This window comes from Mytilus trossulus, chromosome 3 (assembly GCF_036588685.1).
Source record: "Mytilus trossulus isolate FHL-02 chromosome 3, PNRI_Mtr1.1.1.hap1, whole genome shotgun sequence".
NCBI classification, from domain to species: domain Eukaryota; kingdom Metazoa; phylum Mollusca; class Bivalvia; order Mytilida; family Mytilidae; genus Mytilus; species Mytilus trossulus.
The window spans coordinates 65,642,720-65,661,469 of NC_086375.1; the positions used below are offsets into that span (position 1 = coordinate 65,642,720).

Genomic DNA, 18,750 nt, shown 5'->3' on the forward strand with positions numbered 1-18,750 from the left:
CAATATGGTCTGATTACTTCGAAACAAATGTTCCTTACTACATGTACTACATATTTATAGGAAATATATCTGAGCAATAGCGGCATGGAAACCACACAAAAGACTCGAGTTATTTTACAGGGATCATTCTGTAGTAGGTCTTTATCTTCTTAGTATATACTGATCGTTTTTCGTATCATTGATTGTAATCCAAGGTTGCTGCCTAATAATTTTGCCTCAAAATCAAGATTAACTATCATTTTCGAACATGGTTGAAAATATAATCTTATCATCCTTTAATCATACTTTTTTCATATTTTCGTAGAAAGTCTCGGTCGTTACCTGGCAGACGATGTCACAGCCAAAGATCCATTACCACCTTTTCCAGCTTCTATAAAAGATGGCTATGCAGTTGTTGGTAAGATTTTTCTGAAGTAGACATAATTGATATTGAAAAACAAGAATGTGTCCAAAGTACACGGATGCCCCAATCACACTATCATTTTCCATGTTCAATGGAACGTGAAATTGGGTAAATAATCTGATTTGGCATTAAAATTAGATTGATCTTGTCATAAGCAACATGCGTACTAAGTTTCAAGTTGATTGGTATCGTAGATGGGGCATATTACTATAGCTATAAAATTTACCCAACATTGTTTGTTAGTGGTCATTAAATCATTAGTGAAGTTTATCCACTTCCTTATCTTGAAATATTTTCATGATTGTTACTAAACGGAAAGTATTTGATGGGTTAAGTGGTATACCGAAACCACCCGGTTCGCCGTCCGTTCGTGTATTCTTGTTTTATTCCGTCCATAATTTCGGTTTTGTTTTATTTTTCCTCAGCATTAAGGAATGATTTTATATTTGATCTGGAACCATATAATGCCATTTTTATGTCGGTTGGGTAGTCACTCTCTGATGGCGACAATTGAAATTTTGATGTTATCTACTTACCATGGAATTTTTATGCCGCACTTACGGACATTATGTTTTCTGGTCTATGCGTCCGTTCGTTCGTCCTGTTTCAGGTTAAAGTTTTTTGTCGAGGTAGTAATTGATGCAGTTGCAGTCCATTGAAACTTAGTACACATGTTCCTTATGATATAATCTTTCTAGTTTTAATACCAAATAAGGGATTTTTCCTAATTTTCCCGGTCAACTGAACATAGAAAATGATAGTGCGGATGGCAATTTTGTCAGAAATGATGCGATTATTATCTGGGACTTTATGAAGTTGATATGGTGCGTGTAATCGAATTTCAATTATTTCTGTTTGCCTAAGTTTGAACTATCTAAATCTCCTGTGAATATAATCGGTATACTATTTGCTAGAAAATGCTCAAAACTTCTTGATACATCAATGTGTCTTCAAGCTATCATATGTATCTAAGATTAATAAAGACAGATATAACATATGTATGGTTGAAGTTGTAAGCTCTGTATATCTAATTTTTATGTTTCACTCAAACAAAGACTGTCGAGTACAGGAGAACAGTAGTTAATAAAAGTTTAAAACGCGTTCATCTATTTTGAGTTAACAAACCAAGAGAAAAACTGAGGGAACAAAAACGGCTGATGACACTCAAAGTGGCTCCTGTTATGTAGACATATGAAAACGTTATATAACCAAAGAAAGACTTCGTGTGTGTTAAAAACTATATTAGAGAGAATTAGAATTTTTAGCATTAAACTTATGTTATTAGCCATTTTCCTTATATTAGAATGACTAGCAATATACCAGTAGTAAGATGAGATAACGAAATTTAAATTGATTCATTAAATAACGTCATATGATAGTTTTAACCTGGAATCTATATTTCTTGCTTCTTTTTCGTCTGCATTTTTTCTATTAATGGCCAATAATCTGTGTTCTAGTATTAAGGACTACAAAATTTCATTACGAATTTATATGAAAATACTAGAAACAAATGCATAGACTTATATGAAATTGAACCTCTAGCAAAGAAGAAGGTTGATAAATTAAAAGGTATTAGGTGATGTTTGATATGTTTTATGTTTTTTCATTACTTTTCTTTTTGGTGTTATCTTTACTGGTTTTGGATTGCTGGCTTTGGATCTTTTCATAATCTTTCTCCTAAAAAAAGTAAGATGAAAATATATAAATAGCAGAGTATATTACACAGTTTATGCTCAATACACTGATTTGTAGTTAAAGAAATAAGGAGATATGTTATGATTGACAATGAAGTAACTTTTCTCAAAAGACTTAAACACAAGGATGTAAACAAGAACACTTAACCATACGGAGCCATAAACAAATTGAAAAACAATACATGTCTTTACCTTTTAAAGGCCCCAGGATAACAAAATATGAAACCGATCGTGCGAGGGCTGTAAAGAAAGATAAGGTTGTTAAACCTCCCTTCATCAATTTTAAACAAACAGAAGAGAAAACAGAAGTCCTGATTTTAGCTATGGCACTTGCTGTCTGCTGATAGATGGACTATGTTATGCGAGACTCATAAACCAATCAGACAGTTTCAAAAATAATTAGTGTGAACATGACATGAGCGAAATTGGAAAAGCATTGCCTTTGCAATACTATATACTGTACATGCATGTTCATAGATTTTGATAGACAAATTAAAAATGGGAATGAAGAAATGTGTCAAAGAGACACCAACTGTACCAAAGATCACTAATTCAGTAAAAATGGACGTCACACTAAACTCCCAAACACATAAATGAACTTGCATTTAAAACCCGCAAGACTAACGAAGGCCAGGAGCCCCTAAAATGGGATAGGCACAAAACTGCGGAGGGTTAAACATGTTTGGTTATACCCCTATACTTCTAGCCAATGTAGAATAAAGCAAACTCACAGCAACTCGCATAGTAAAACTCAGTTAAAAAGAAGTTTGAGTCCAATGTCAGAATTGGTTACAGAAGAAACTAAGGAAAATGACAATGATACACAAATTAACAAATGCATACCAGCAGTTCCTAGCATGACAGTATCATGCCTGGTAACTGGTTTGACACATTCTTCAACATATAAAAATCAAGCATAACCCCTCTGGTTAGGGATTTCATATCATACCATCATAAACATATGAGAAGAACACAACCCGTATTCTTCCAACAACTGGTGTTACAATAAATGAGTTTATTTCCGATGCAAAGACCCTCTGAGTGAATCAATATTGATTCCAGTAGTTATCGAAGCTTACGAATGACAGATTGATTTGTTTTAAGTTAAACGATAAATATGCTGCACACTGCCCGAATTTAAAATAAGTTCCGTGTATGTGCATATAAAAGAAAATAATGGTGAATTGATTTGCCTTGTGAAATTAGAAACATTGGTCACAAAATTATAGTTGATTAAGACCAAATTCAGATATATGATACAAGTGATTAAATAATTCATTATTTATTCGTTGGATACCAATTTTTATGGTTTCGTGGGTATTAATAAACCACGAATTCAAATGTTCAACGATTCAATTTTTTTTAATAGGCTTGGTATTCAGAGGTTGGCAAGTCCACGAAATCAAATAATCACTAAAATTGATACCCACCACGAAAATAAACGAATCCATAGTATTACAAAAACCATATTAATGGCAAGACTATCCTTTGAAGTTCCATAACAAAACCAAGCTAAAGCATGCAACATAGTGTAAGATATGACATAATTCCTAATGTTAGTAGTTTATTTTATATTAATACAAATATAACCACAAATTAAAGAAAATATAAAACTTTTATTATTAACTCCTTTATTTTGTCTTTGTTAAATCTAATTTGGACACATTACATACGCTTTATCTGATATTTGAGTTTTTTTGCTTGGTTACTTGGTAATTGTTGTACAATGTAATCTTGTTACATATATTTATAAGATATTTTATATGGAAATGTTTTAATTGAATGAATTAGATTCAGAATTCACCAATAGCTATGATCACCGAGTGATCTTTTGGATAATGATTACGATAAAAAAAAAATCAAAACACGATATACATAAAGAATAATAATCTTTTTAGCTCGCCGTTCCGAAGGAACTGTGAGCTTTAGTCACCACTGGGTGACTATTTCAAACATCTTCTCCTCTGAAACTACTGAACCAATTCCAACCAAACTTAAGCCGAATGACCCTTAGGGTATCTAGAATAAAGTTTGTGTTTTATTTTCTGTTACGTCAAAAGAACATGGCCACCGTGGCTAAAATAGAACATAGGGGTAAAATGCAGTTGTTGGCTTATATTTAAAAAACCAAAACAGTTAGAGCAAACCTGACATGGATGAAAGTGTTTATAAGGTAAAGTTTCTATCAGCCATGAAATTTTAAGATGAATATTACAACCCATTGTTGGGTTGCTGCCACTAAATTGGTAATTTTAAGGACATTTTGCAATTTGTGGTTATTATCTTGAATAGAATTAATGATAGATAAGCTGTAAACAGCAAATATGTTCAGCTAAGTAAGATCTGCAAATAAGTTCATATGACCAAAATTGTCAATTGACCCCTTAAAGAGTTATTGCCCTTTAAGGACAATTTTAACAATTTGTTTATCATGTTTTCTAACACTTATTAAAATACATTAAACAAAATAAAACAAAAAAACTACGATGAAATTGAACACTAATTCTCTTAAACGTTAGATAAATGCTAAAAAAATCAAGGTTAGCGGTTCAGGCTCTAGATATCCTATTGTTTTGTTAAATTAGCGTATTTAATTTTAATCAACGTCTATTTTTTATGATTTTGTCTAGGTATATATAAATATTTTTTGGCTTCCGAAAAGGCTCACTCTTGTTAATTCACACGATTTAGTACATACTTTGTCATTTATAATTACTTATCTAGCTTCCTCTAGTGGTACATAAAAATAATGTTGAATGTACTAAATGGACCATTAAAATGTAAAAAGAACTACCCACTTGGATATATTTGTCATGAGTTGTCCATAGCTTCGTCATAACAGTCATAATAGAACTGTAAATAAATAAAGAAAATTTATTGACATCGACTTGAAGAATTGCATGACTTTTGATTGACCACTTCTCCATAATATATTGTACATTTTTCCACAGCGTCGCCAGTTTTATATTGACTTACGAGTTTGACTATCAATTTTGGTATCTTTCTCCTCTCTTTCATGATATATATATATAAGCTTGTTCGATGCCTTTGTCTTGACTCCCACATAAGAAGTAGTATGCAACATATGGATTACAATCCTGCAGGGCTAGCGGCGTAAACTATTTTTATTAAGCTTTATATATTTTGAAAGACTTGAGACCTTGATGCTCTATACCTTGTTTTCAGATACATAATGTTACCAAGTTTTCGTCTGGTATTTGTCCATTGTCCTTGACTTCATTTTCATGGTTCAGGGACTGCTTGAAAAAAGTGTATTTTGGTCATGTGAATTTTTTCACCTATTATAAGTTATACGATAATTATATTTAATTCATCAATAATTATAATAACTATTAAAATAAAATTGAGAATGGAAATGGGGAACGTGCCATAGACAATAAAGAGCATATAATGAAATCTGGTATCTGTTCTTTACTAATTTCTAAACGTCTTAATAATTGCATTTTATGCAAAATTTTAGCTGTTTTCACATTCTTTTTTTTTTTTTTATAAAAAGATCATAATAAAACTGAATAAATTTATATCAGTCGCATTTAAAGAATTGAAATAATGATAATTAATAATTGCAGATCTCCAGAATTTATTAGGGGAGGGGAATGTTCTAGGTCTTTTCTTTTTGATTTGTAACTATTATCAGACAAGTATCTCTTAGATGTTCAAACACATGATCATATGATTGCATCACTTCTTTTCGAGTTGATATGATTTCTTCCTTTTATCGGATTAACCATTTTGAAGACGGATTTGAATCTTTATTGGATTACATCAAAACCTTAAGGAATACCTGATTAATTACAAACTGTTTTTATGGTATTTTTTTAACAAAATGTTTTAGTTTTTATTGTTGTTTGCTCTTATGCTTCGGTCAACCATTGTCCTTTAGACAATTTTCCATTAGGCCATTAAGACCAAACGACATTAAAGGTTTCCATACGGATTTCAACTTTGAGGAAGAGTCAAACTGTAGTGTCATAAAAAAGCTATAAAAAGTATAAAAACAATGTGAAATAGATCGCTAGAGAAATCCAACCTTTATTCTCAAATGTCAACTTTCCCCCTTTTAATCTCTTTCACGACAATGGCATATAGGAAGCCATTGAAACATTAGCTTCACGAAAAATGTTAGATATCAAAAACACCAAACTCTGATGAAAATTCAAAACGGAAAGTCCCTAATCAGATGGCAAAATGAAAGTGCAAACACACTAAACGAATGGATAACAAATGTCACATTCCTGACTCGGTACAGACATTTTCGTATGAAGAAGGAATTTAAAAAGTCTTAAAATAATATGACAATACCATTGGTTAAAAAAAAGGGCAACAGACAAAAAATAGTACACAAAACAACACATAGAATAAATAAAGACTAAGCAATACGACACCACCAAATATTGGGATGATCTCATAGTTTTAGGAGGTTAAGCAGATCCTGCTTCAATTGTGGCACCCGTGGTGCTGCTCATGTAAGTACAAACTCGGAAAAAAAATACAATTTGACATGTCACATTCGTGAAAGGGAACATGATTGTTGTGAAATATACCGTTAATAAAATAAGAAAGTAACTTTTGTTTCAACCACTTCAGGCAGGTTAACTTTTGATGAATTTGACTATGTTCTCAGTTTCCTTTTTGTTATTTAGCTTGTCATTTTTAAAGGTCGCTAACATATGTTTTGTTTGAGCATTCCTGACGATGTTAAATCAAGAAAAACGCTCAAGACGCACGCAATTATTTTAGTTTACAAGCGAGTGGTCGATACCTCTGCTGGTAGACTGTTTGTTTCGGAGGGGTATTATCAACTCAATAGGCTGTGTTTAAATACTTACATTATGATTACAATTTTTATTTAAATTCAGAGTGAACTAATTAAAAAATTATAAAAAAAAGAAAGTTTCTTACTCCTCATGCAAATGAAGAATAAAAACTTCAAAATTAATAAAGTGTTACTGTCATTGAGCATGAACAATTCCAATATCAAGGTCTAAAAATAAATACCATCATTTTAAGAACAGCGGTATACTATTGTTGCCTTTATTTAACGTTGGCTTTATTATTGGTTAGGGTGGTTACATTGCATTAGTACATGTATATTGAGATATCCAGATGTTTGCAGATTCCGTGTCCCGTAAACATCTGCAGATATTGTTAAAATATCTATAAAGTTGTATATCGGCGAGTCTTTATGAAGTTTAGCCATAAACTGTGATTTATAACAATACTGAAATAACTTTGCAATACGAAAGCATAGTAAGTGCATGTCAGAACACTTACACTTTATCACTAAAGCCACAAATTCCAAATACAAAATGACAGCCAGTAATGGAACACACAAATGACTGTCGCTTTCTCATTATTAAGTTATTTCTTTGCATTGCATGTTATTGTTTCTTATTGGTGCAATTGTACAATTATGATACAAAAGACAAATGTGCTCCATGCTCAACAAAATTTGTTTTTAATCATAAATTTCCGATAAAGACAATAAACTAAACATCTTTGACAATATACCTTATCGCTATTTGCAAATCTGCGCCACTTGAAGTGTTGACGTCGTACAACAATCAGTCCTACATTTTCAATTGTGACGTAAATATTTTACTAGAACCTTTGTGATGTCCAGTTATGGCGGACACATAACGACAAGGAGACTGAAATAAAAGTAATAAAATATTGGTAATGATAAAAATATTCGTTTACTACAAAGAGTTAACTGACATTAAATTCGACATATCTATTGTTTTTCTGATACATCTCAATCTAGGCTATGTAACTATCAACATATTATATTTAAATAACATAATTTGGTAGGCACTCGTTGACAATATATCATAACTTTCTTTATGTCATGCTGTGAAAAATTTTCATGTGAACGAAGTTTTATGATCAACAGCCCGAGTGTTTTCCAGATAAACCCAATGTGTCCCATCTTCATATCTGCTCGTGTTTTCTTCTCCATAATATAATAACAATTCTGTTGTCATTACCAATTTTTGTAATGATTCATATTACTAGACATTCTTCAGGCCGGACACATTTTTTACTCCATTTCCTACTTGTTTAACTTTCAACACAGGATTATTGTTTTTTTATTTCAAGAATTATGCTCGTTGAACTAAGGACAAGTTAATGCTATTTAGTAAGAACTTTGAGGAGGCAACTTCTGCAACATGATCAATCAGATGATCATTATACTTTGTAAGGTATTAAAAAGCATTATAGAGTGTCATCATGGTTTGGTGACAACTCCCGGTGTATGCTATGGGTACTTTGAAAGTTATATTCTTATCGGTACTCTTTGTTCGTATATATCATCGCTTACGTGTTTTATCGAATGTTCATTGATATTTTTACATTGTTGCACACATACATGAAGATGTGCATATTAGTATGACATCTCGGTTTATTGACATATCCATGTGAAATGTTCACATGCACTTCATTACTGTAAAATTATATTTAAGGAAATAGAAATAAATGAACTCATCATAGAGTTATATTCTGCTTTTCCTACCATTTTAGTTATAAGTAATAAGTATGGACACAATGATCTTTATGTGATTTATTGTTTAATATACCACAGTCGTTCCAATGCCCCTTTTCATATACTAAGCACACTATTTGTTTCTGGTGTATCATAATGTAATTTCTCAAGGTTGACATGAAGTATGGTTTTAAATAGTGTTAAGTTATCCTTGTATCTTAAGGGTTATTTTGTTTTGTTTTTTATCCTTTTTGATAATTTCTATTTTCACACAGTCATAAATTATATAGTTTATAGTGTAATATTTTCTTTGTCCTACATGGTGTTTAGAAATATTTATGTTTTTTATTTAGCATCCGACGGCGAGGGTAACAGATTAGTAACAGGTGATTCAACAGCTGGCTCCGTGGTAAGTTATATAATACTGCCATTTAAATCACCTGTGACACATATTATTTTATAATCTTCACTGTTGGAATGAACTTATGACATAAAAATCTTTTGATTTGTTAGTAATCAGCTAGATTTGCATGTTTTTTGCATATGGCCTCTGCATTCGGCTTTTGATGTTCTCTTAATATTTGGAATAGTTTAAAGTTATAAACATGGTTTGCAGATACTGTATCATCTTTCATGTAACACATGGAAATCACTGGTTCTGCAATGCCAACAAACATGTCAAGATTTACAAGATAATTTATTAAGAGAGTTTATCAAATTTATATTTCAATCCAAATTAAATATGTATTATCAAATTGATAAGTCAAGTATCCATGGTACAAGTTAAACTATACTTGGTTCATTGACTGTAGATGTTTTGCATTTATAACATGTTTAAGTATTGGCATACATAACAATGACAACATTTTCATTATACAATAACAAATAACGTAAAGGCGATATTTACATCGGTTTTATTATCATTTAGTTTTAGTTTCATTTATTAGTATTTCTTTTACCATGAAATTTGAACAGCAAAATATGTCTTGCCCGTGTGTCATTTTGAAAGTATAACGCAAATCTTGAATTTTGAAAAGCACTCAACTGTAAAGCTCTTTTTGAAAAAAGTCGTAATTTCAACAGGTACTTATTGTGAACATCTATTGTGAGACATGTTTATGTACTCATATGGCGCATGTTTATTAAAAATCTTCTCAGAGACATAAAAATAGTATCTTGCAAAGTTATATATTTATCTTTCAAATATATTTAGGATTTCTGTCCCTCAGCAATCGATATTTCAATGATTACTTAAATCTCATATACCCTAGAGAACTTTAAATTTAGGATATTACCGAAAGTAGAAGGTCTGCCTCATATCTTGATCTTTTCACAGATACTGACACCGACGGACGACATCAAAAGAAAATCTCTGACAAACGTGATCCCGTTTGTCAGAAGTTATAAACCGTTTGCTCGATCGTATCACAAATGCATTTCTCAGTTAAAAGCGACGATTTCGGGTTCAACCCACCATTTGTTCTTGAAATGTCCTGTACCAAGTTGGAAAATGGCAGTTGTTATTTTATACATGTAGTTCGTTTCTGTGGTTGTTGCATTGTCGTTTGAGTTATTGTTGCACTTCAGTGTTTCTGTTGTTTCGTTGTTTTTCTCTTATAATTGATGTGTTTCCCTCAGTGTTAGTTTGTTTTTCTCTCAATCGATTTATGACTTTCGAACATTGGTATACTACTGTTGCCTTTCTAAGTCTCCTATCTTCTCTCGAGATTCGCACTTCATTAACAGGTGTGTGCTCCTCATACACAAACTGCTCCAACATAGTTATAAAAATGACTGGAATCGACAGAACACTGGTTTAGCGTTCACAATCACGAGTTTGACCGATACGATGTGTCGATGTCTTATAACTGACAATCGACATGTTCTCACGGTCTTTGATCTGAAGGTACTAGAATGTTGTCTGATCTGTAATCTTACCTATTGTGTTCTATTCCCGACGCTGAATGCGAATTGGCATGGAGACTGATGCTTGCTAGCAGGAGACTTTTACCCTGACGACGTATTATGGCTCGCTTCTATTGTTAGTCATGCAGTGTCCTCATTTTGGTTCTAATCACAATTTTTGACGCCGGCGTTCTCGAAACAACACACATAAGCCTCGCTTTTAAGAATTTGACCGACGGTGATACAAATCGCAAAGTACCAAATCAAAAGCCCACAAGCGTTTAACAAAATAGAAAACAGCCGTCCTATTCCTCACTTATTTACTGTGCATAACCCTTTAACACTATCTGATATATAAACTAGTTATAAGGATTGCATTGAAAATATCCATCTGGCATTTGTTGACAAGACCTCACTTACCTCCTCGTTACGTTGACACATGATATATACATGATCTAGAAAGTTTTCAGTCTCAATTGGAAGGGTATAAATCAGCGAAAAATTGTGAACGACAGGTCAGCAAGAGAATATTTCTATATTATTTTACAAAAACTCAATTTCACGTTTTATTAAAATATTTGCAGCATTTAGTAAATACCGCTGCTTTTTAATGGTAAGATCCAGAGGGTATCATCAATTCAATAATTAGTGTTTTGATAATTGATATGATGTATCAATTCTTCTTAAGATTCTCTATTGATAAGTTTAGAAATTAAGGTTCAAGTCCCTCGGGCAAAATTGATTGATTTGACTTAAGTTTTAATTTTATTTTGGTAAATTAACTCATCATATATACCAAGCTTAACATTTATGTACGCAAGAGTCGCGTTTTGTATTCCAAACACTAATTAGTGATGCTCGAAACAAATAAGTACCGATTCACTGGATGGCTGAACATTGATATTGTACAATCAGCTATGAAGGTTTTTTGTCGAGTGAGCGCAATGAACGGGTTGAAAAGGACTTTATATTGTGTTGAGCAACCTATTTTTTACAGTACAAATATACAGGCCACCAGATAATCGGTTTATCGTGTTATATTTGCGTATTTTTATGATAGAAACCAGTTTTTCTTTGTTTCACCAGCAAACCTGAAGAAAACTTGATAAGTTTAGATCAAACTAATTTACGTCGGTTTATTCAATATGGCGTTGGTAGTATGTTTGGAATAAAGGTATTATGACCAGGTAAACGTATTTCTTCGTCGTAAAGTTATGATATGCAAGTTAATTAAGAGCTGAGCAGAATGATACAGACAGAGACACGACCGATAGTAAAAAGAAAGGTGTGATTAAATTGGAAGAGCATTTGGGACCCCAAATTACGATAGGTTTGGCCTTATATACTATTTATATAGTTTTTCACGTGTTCCCGTACTCATACATCTGTGGCTTTAAATTTTTAGGTTCCTCGGTAAATAAATATTGAAAAGAGCCTCGAACGCACAAAATGTTTAAAGTATTATCATTTAGTAGTTTTGAATGATAATTATATAAACAAGTACATATTCGTTTTGCTTCACCGCAAATCCACTATTGGAAAAAAATCATTGATTGCATCAGGCTTGAAATTCTCACGTGAATTTTGCTTTTATAAGCATCAAAACTGGGTTGTGCTGTTATTGCCAATTTGAATACTGTTAAAGTGTGGTAGAATTGTAGTACTATTGAACTATAAGTCATCTATGGTAGTTCTAAAATCGTAATTTTAATGTCCAATTTGAAAACTTAGTAAGGAGTCTACTCCATAAACTGTTTTGATCCAGTTCATCTTACTAGTATGAACAATTTACACCTGCATGTTATTTGATAAAAAAATATTTAATTTTTAAGTTCATATCTCGATTACTCATCCTGACATTTGGTTATCTGTCTTTGGGATCGGCATACTGCGATAGCATAGTAACACGTCATTATAAAAATGATGTATCCTTTATCTATCAATTATATACAGAAATATATATGGCAAGTTTTATGAGATTTCTTAAATTATTTCAAAATGATGTTACACTTCAGTGTTTCTGTTGTTTTGTTGTTTTCATCTTATAGAAATAGGAAGATGTGGCGTGAGTGCCAATGAGACAACTCTCCATCCAAATAAAAATTTAAAAAAGTAAACCATTGTAGGTCAATGTACGGCCTTCAACACGGAGCCTTGGCTCACACCCAATTATAGTTGATGTGTTTCCCTGGGTTTTTAGTTTGTAACCTGGATTTGTTTTCTCTAAATGGATTTATAACTTTTATAAAGCTGTATACTACTGTTGCTTTTATTTACAGTATAGTTCAGAAGCTTTGACAGAATTTGAATGCATAATCGAAAACAAACCCATTTAAGTGTACAAATAAAATTATGGTATCTTGTATTCTTGAATCCTGACAGAATTAAATCATACTTATGGAAATTGTTTATAATGTTAAGTGTTGAAACAGTCAAATAAATCCTAACGAAAAAAGTAGCCAAAACATCTAAAAGGCAACAAACAGTCTTCAAAACAAAGGATAGATATTAATTTAAGAGGGCTTCATATTATTTTGAACTTAAAATTTGAAAACATGAATTAAAGTAAATAATGACATTAACCTGATACTGGCTACCGATCGCATGTATAAAGTCAGGTAAGAGCTACTATTACCAATGTCGATTGAGATTCGTTTTCATTGGAGCATTTCTGTTGGAAAAGCATGACTTTGTAGTATGAAAAGTCATAGGGAAATGGTCCAGCTCTATCAGTCGAAAAATGTATTTAGCAAAGTGCCTGGTTATGTGCACGTTTAAATATCCGTTCCAAATATGTTTTTGTGTTATGCTTTAATGCATTTCTTTCATATTATAAACGTAAAGCCCATATATTTACATGTGATCGACGAATAAGGTTGTGCTCTTTTCATAGGCGGATTAAGGGAGGGGGCCAGGCCCCCCCCCTTTTTTGAAAAAAAAAATGGTTATATAGGGAATCACTGAAGCGTGACTGGCGTAGGCCCCCTCTTAGGTCAGTCAGTGGGCCCCCACTTATGAAAATTTCTGGATCCGCCACTGCTTTTTCAGATCAATGTCCAAACACGAACCTTTACATAACGGTTTTACAAAGCTCACAACATTACACGAACTCATTAACTTAGGGAAACCACAAAAACAAATTGGATCAGGATTAAAATAAGATGTGTACAATTATATGGTTAAGATTTTCAGATAAGTTTTAAGAAATTCTAATTAGGTGATACAGAGAATATAAAATGGATACACAAAGATAAAGCAGTGAAACTGAAAACTTTATTTGAAATCCAAAAAACAATTCGGAAAAAAAAATGTAGATTCTACGATGTAAAGAGTCTACGAAAGTTTCATTGAATTCTGATAAGAAATTTAGAATGTGAACACCATCACCAAAAGACAAACAATAGACAATAAAACACTAAACTGACAACGTAAGACTTTGAAGCGAATTCAAATATGAAATGCAGTGTGCGAATATAACTTAATCAATGTCCTGCCAAATAAACCCGAAAAACCATTCGGATGAGTTTTATCATAACTATAGGGTTTCACAAGCTCTATCAAACTCTATCAAGAGGTTCAATAGAAGATATAAAAGAGTAACTAAACGACGAATTGCCGGTTACTCTCATCGCCACAACCCAGTTGTCAGCACTTGTGTTTTCATGAGTTTTCATTGGTATGGTCATATGTATAAATTAACTGTTACAAAACTTTGAATATTTGTTATACTAAGGATTTTTTTAACCTCGGAAATAGATTACCTAAGCTGTGTTTTGCAAAACTTTTAGGAATTGTCGGTCCTCAATTCTCTTCAACTTCGTACTTGATTTGGTCTTTGAACTATTGTCGAATAGAGCATCACTGGTGAGTCTTTTTTAGACTGAACACACGTCTGAAGCAAATACAAAATTTCAATCTTGGTATCTATAATGAGTTTATTTGAATTTTATTAACAAAAGAACCCGAGCAGAAAACAACCGCAAGCTTCTAAATGTATATAACTAATTTTTGAACAATGATGCTTTTAGCTTTAACACTCCCTCACTAACCGCAAATTGGTAAAACTGTTAAAGGAAGCACCTGTATTTTTATTGTAAAATAAGCAATGCCTTCTTCATAAAACATTCAAACATATTTATTGAAGTAATATATTAAGGTAAACAAGTCATGACAAGATTGATACCTCCTCTAAACATATGCAATCATTCTTAAACCTATACAACATAGCTTCAACTTCTATTACACAAATGTATTTCAGAATTAATTAAAAACCACTACTGACTATCATCTATGAATGTCAAACTTCTTTTAAAAGCCTTAGATACTTACTTACCCTTATTTTGTAATTTTGGCGTGACAGAATGGACTTCCCTGATCCTGAAATATTTATCATCTTGTCCATCTGAACTAGACCAACCGAAATTATTTCAAATCAATAATATAACGGTATCAGCCGTGTGAGGCAACCATTTATTGCAAATTGGCTGCTTTGATTCATTATTAATTAATATATACGAATGATGTTTGACAAATCTACGATTGTCGTTTTTGTCTTCTTACACTCTGACAATTGAAGATACATAATGATTTGATTTTACAATAAATACTGAATCATTGGTTTGTGTTTACATGTTACTGTTTTACCCACAATATTAAGAGACAATCACGATATTACAAGCGAAACGCGGGGAAATATTTTGATCATACTTTTCCTCAATGCTCTACAACTTTGTACTCTATTTGGCCTTTAAAACATTTTTTGATTCGAGCGTCACTGATGAGTCTTTGTAGACGAAACACGCGTCTGGCGTTATTTAAAATTTAATCCTGGTATCTATGATGAGTTTATTTCATACAATTTTCAGCTTGTCATGCTGTGATGGAATTTGTATATTTTTGAAGACTATGTTTTATAAATATGAATCAGTTGTATTATAATAATGAAACATGCTTTCATTGCAGTTTGTTTTAGAAGTTTAACGTCGGTAAAGGGTTTTACTTTTTTGCTCTTCCCTAGGATTGCTGTATAAAGTAAAATCACAAAAATACGGAACTAGGAAAATTCAAAATAAGAGTCCCTAATCAAAATCAAAAGCTCAAACACATCAAATGAATGGATAACAACTGTCATATTCCTGACTTTCTACAGAAATTTTCTAATCTAGAAAGTTGTGAATTGAACTGTTCTAAAGCTAGCTAAACCTCTCACTTGTATCTTATATTAACTTTTAACGGATCATATTGAATACGTTTTGGAATAACGATATATCGTTAATGGTGGTATCACTCTTTAACCTGACTTGTTTACTTCTATTTATAAATCTGAATGTTTATGAAGAAAGCAGTTCGAATTTTACTATTACTATACAGGTGCTACATAATTGAAAATAGAAAACATTACTTTATGAATTGCAAACGTTTTAAACGGAGTTTTACTAATTTGTGTTTTCCGAGTTGATAATTGCGATTGTAGAATCATTATGATTGGGAGAAACATAACAAGTCATTAAGTATTATGTAGGTAATATCCTGTTTTGTATAAAAATATCAATGCAAATAAATATTTAACATTTCAACTTAAAAAAAGCCATTAACACAACTGAATTATTCTAAGGAAACAAAGAGGTGAACATTAAAGGTAAATTTTGTTAAGGAATGATTAAAGAAATGTACAAGTGTCATAAGAAATATAAAAAAAGAAGCTAAAATGAAGAAATAAAGTTGACATTTCTGTACTTAGGATTGTCCATGAAAGCATTTCCGCTTGGGTCATCTTGGTGTATATTGATTGTTATGTAATGACGAGCACTGACAGAAACATGGCACTTCGTTAAGATATAATCTAGACTTCCGGAGTTCAATGATTATTTTAGAAATAGTTTAAACTCTGTTTTGAGGACGTTGCTGTTTAATTGGTGGTATAACAAAGAGGAAACGACATTACATGTAATATATTATCGGGTGGTGTATCCATGGTTTCGAATACCTTTACAAAAAGTCCTTTTAAATATTTTTGGTATTTGGCATTTGTCGTTTTAGATTTTCTTTGTATGCCCAATTCACAACTGCTTAACATGAATATGTACTTTAAGCTAGAAATAGCAACCCATGGTAGTTCTGGTGGGACGACATTAGATCTAGGACCTTTTTAATTGAATAATCTTACGGTTTTGTTTTAGGCTTTCTAAAATTTGTTTGCTTACAGTGACCTAAAACTTTTAACTTCTATGCTGTGTTTTGTGTACTAATGTTTGTCTGTTTGTCTATTCTTTTTTATCCATGGCTTTGTCAGTTTATTTTCGACTTAAGAGTTTGAATATTCCTCATCCACCTATGTTACCTGAAAAGAGATACATGTATACGATGGACATCATACTGAACAGCTACCTATGTTTTACCTAGTTATGAAAATAATTGAACAATTCTACAAGAAATAAACCTTTAAAAAGTTGAAATGTTTTTTCAGAACACCCACGCTGAGTTTAAGTTCCCAACTTTTTTGCGGAAACATCACCTTATTATTTTCTGACATGGAATACTTTCATTAGCAATGTTAATCTCTTAAAATTTAGAGCATAGTTTCCTCTACTATGGGTGGATATTATTCAGAATCTAACATGACAAGATTTCCTTTTCTTTTGAAGATAATCTTTGACGTTGAATTATTTTGCCAAAAATTGCTTTGTACATGTAATGTTAGTTTGTTTTAATTATTATGACGATGCAACATGGGTTTTCCAAGTGCATTTAATAAATGCACAGTTTCTACTTTGCTTTAATTAAAGTCTTACAAGTGCTTAAAAGTAAATTAGAATAGATAAAAAGGATTATTTTTTCTACAAGAAATTATGAGTAGGTATCAGGTTTATATTATGAAACAATTTCATGTCTTCTCAATTATCGCCTATTTATTACCACCATCTTTACGATGGTTAAATTTCCTATTAACTAATTTAAAGATCTTACGAAAGCTGATCATAAAATTTAGTACATTATTTGAGGCACATTTATTCTAATAGGAAATTTGGTACTATGCTCGTTTCTTAAAATTGTTACATATGTTTTGCTTTCGTCAAATTAACTCTAAATATACAGATATTTGAAAGATGTGTTGAAATGAGGAAACATTCTTAGAAAAATGAAACAAATGAACTCGGATTTGTGAACTTTTCACTGGATCGTTCAGTACTTTCAACTGGGGAAAGTGTGATTGCAAAAATGTCTGATTGTTAAAGAGTTATGAAATTTGATGTTTGTAAAAAGAAATGTTCGTACTTTGAAATGAAAAATAAGAAAGTAAAATGGTTAAAGTGAAAGTGAAAGTGTCAAAGGACACGAAAACAAATTGCATTTAGGCATGTTGTGAAAAAAATTATCAAAATTTTTATAATTTTTCTCAAAACATGTTGTTTCGATAGCTTGCTCCGTTTTTCTTGACGTATCTTATGAGAGTTTTTCTTATTTGAAAATTAGCTAGATATTGTCTAAAGAATCGAGTTTGTGTGCATTCCTTAAGCAAATCCCATCAAAGAGCCACAACGTTGGTACCGAGGACGGATCGATACTTAAGAACTCTCAATGGAATTACAACGTGTTGAGAGTTGTCAACGTTTTTATAAATACCACAATCATTATGGAGAATACCAATTGAACAATACCTTTGTCACAGATTTTTTTTTTAATGGAAACCGTTTACACTATTAATTTCTGCAAAAATGGTTTTGGTACTTCTTAAGAAAATGATCATGGTTTGAATTATGTCAAACTTTATTACATATGTGTCCAACAATGTATAAGTAATGTTACACGTTATTAATAAATATAAACGCAGTTTTATTTAAATTTGCTTGATTTTTTTCTTCATGCACGTTATATATCAAATGCATCATATTTTATTGCCTAACAGATTTCTAAATGTGCATTTAAAAAAGAAATCTATTTTGTATCATAGTACAAAAATATGTTATTAAACGGTAATTTGAAATTATTAATAAATTTATTTATATACTTTCGTGAAATCATCAAATAATGGATTCCTTTATTTATATAAACGATTAACCACAAAAGTTCTCATTAAAACTAAATAAACATTCACGGAATTTCACAGATGTGAGGTCTTAGTCACTGAGCTATGCACCTCTTTAGAAAATTATCCTTATATTCTTTAATGGAATCTTCTGATCTTAACATTCAAAGTAAACCGAGGTATTACTGTGTTACTTAAAATAAACTAAGCACTAGGG

General features: G+C 31.7%; 1 protein-coding gene across 2 annotated transcripts in view; it reads left to right on the forward strand.

Annotated features, from left to right (window-relative positions):
* LOC134712149 (gephyrin-like) overlaps positions 1-18,750 on the forward strand; it is a 93,927-nt gene that overhangs the window by 43,073 nt on the left and 32,104 nt on the right. For both annotated transcript variants that reach the window (XM_063573345.1, XM_063573346.1), the window contains 2 exons: positions 305-397; positions 8,956-9,011. In XM_063573345.1, coding sequence (XP_063429415.1) covers positions 305-397; positions 8,956-9,011 — 149 coding nt within the window. The remainder of the gene's footprint in view (positions 1-304; positions 398-8,955; positions 9,012-18,750) is intronic.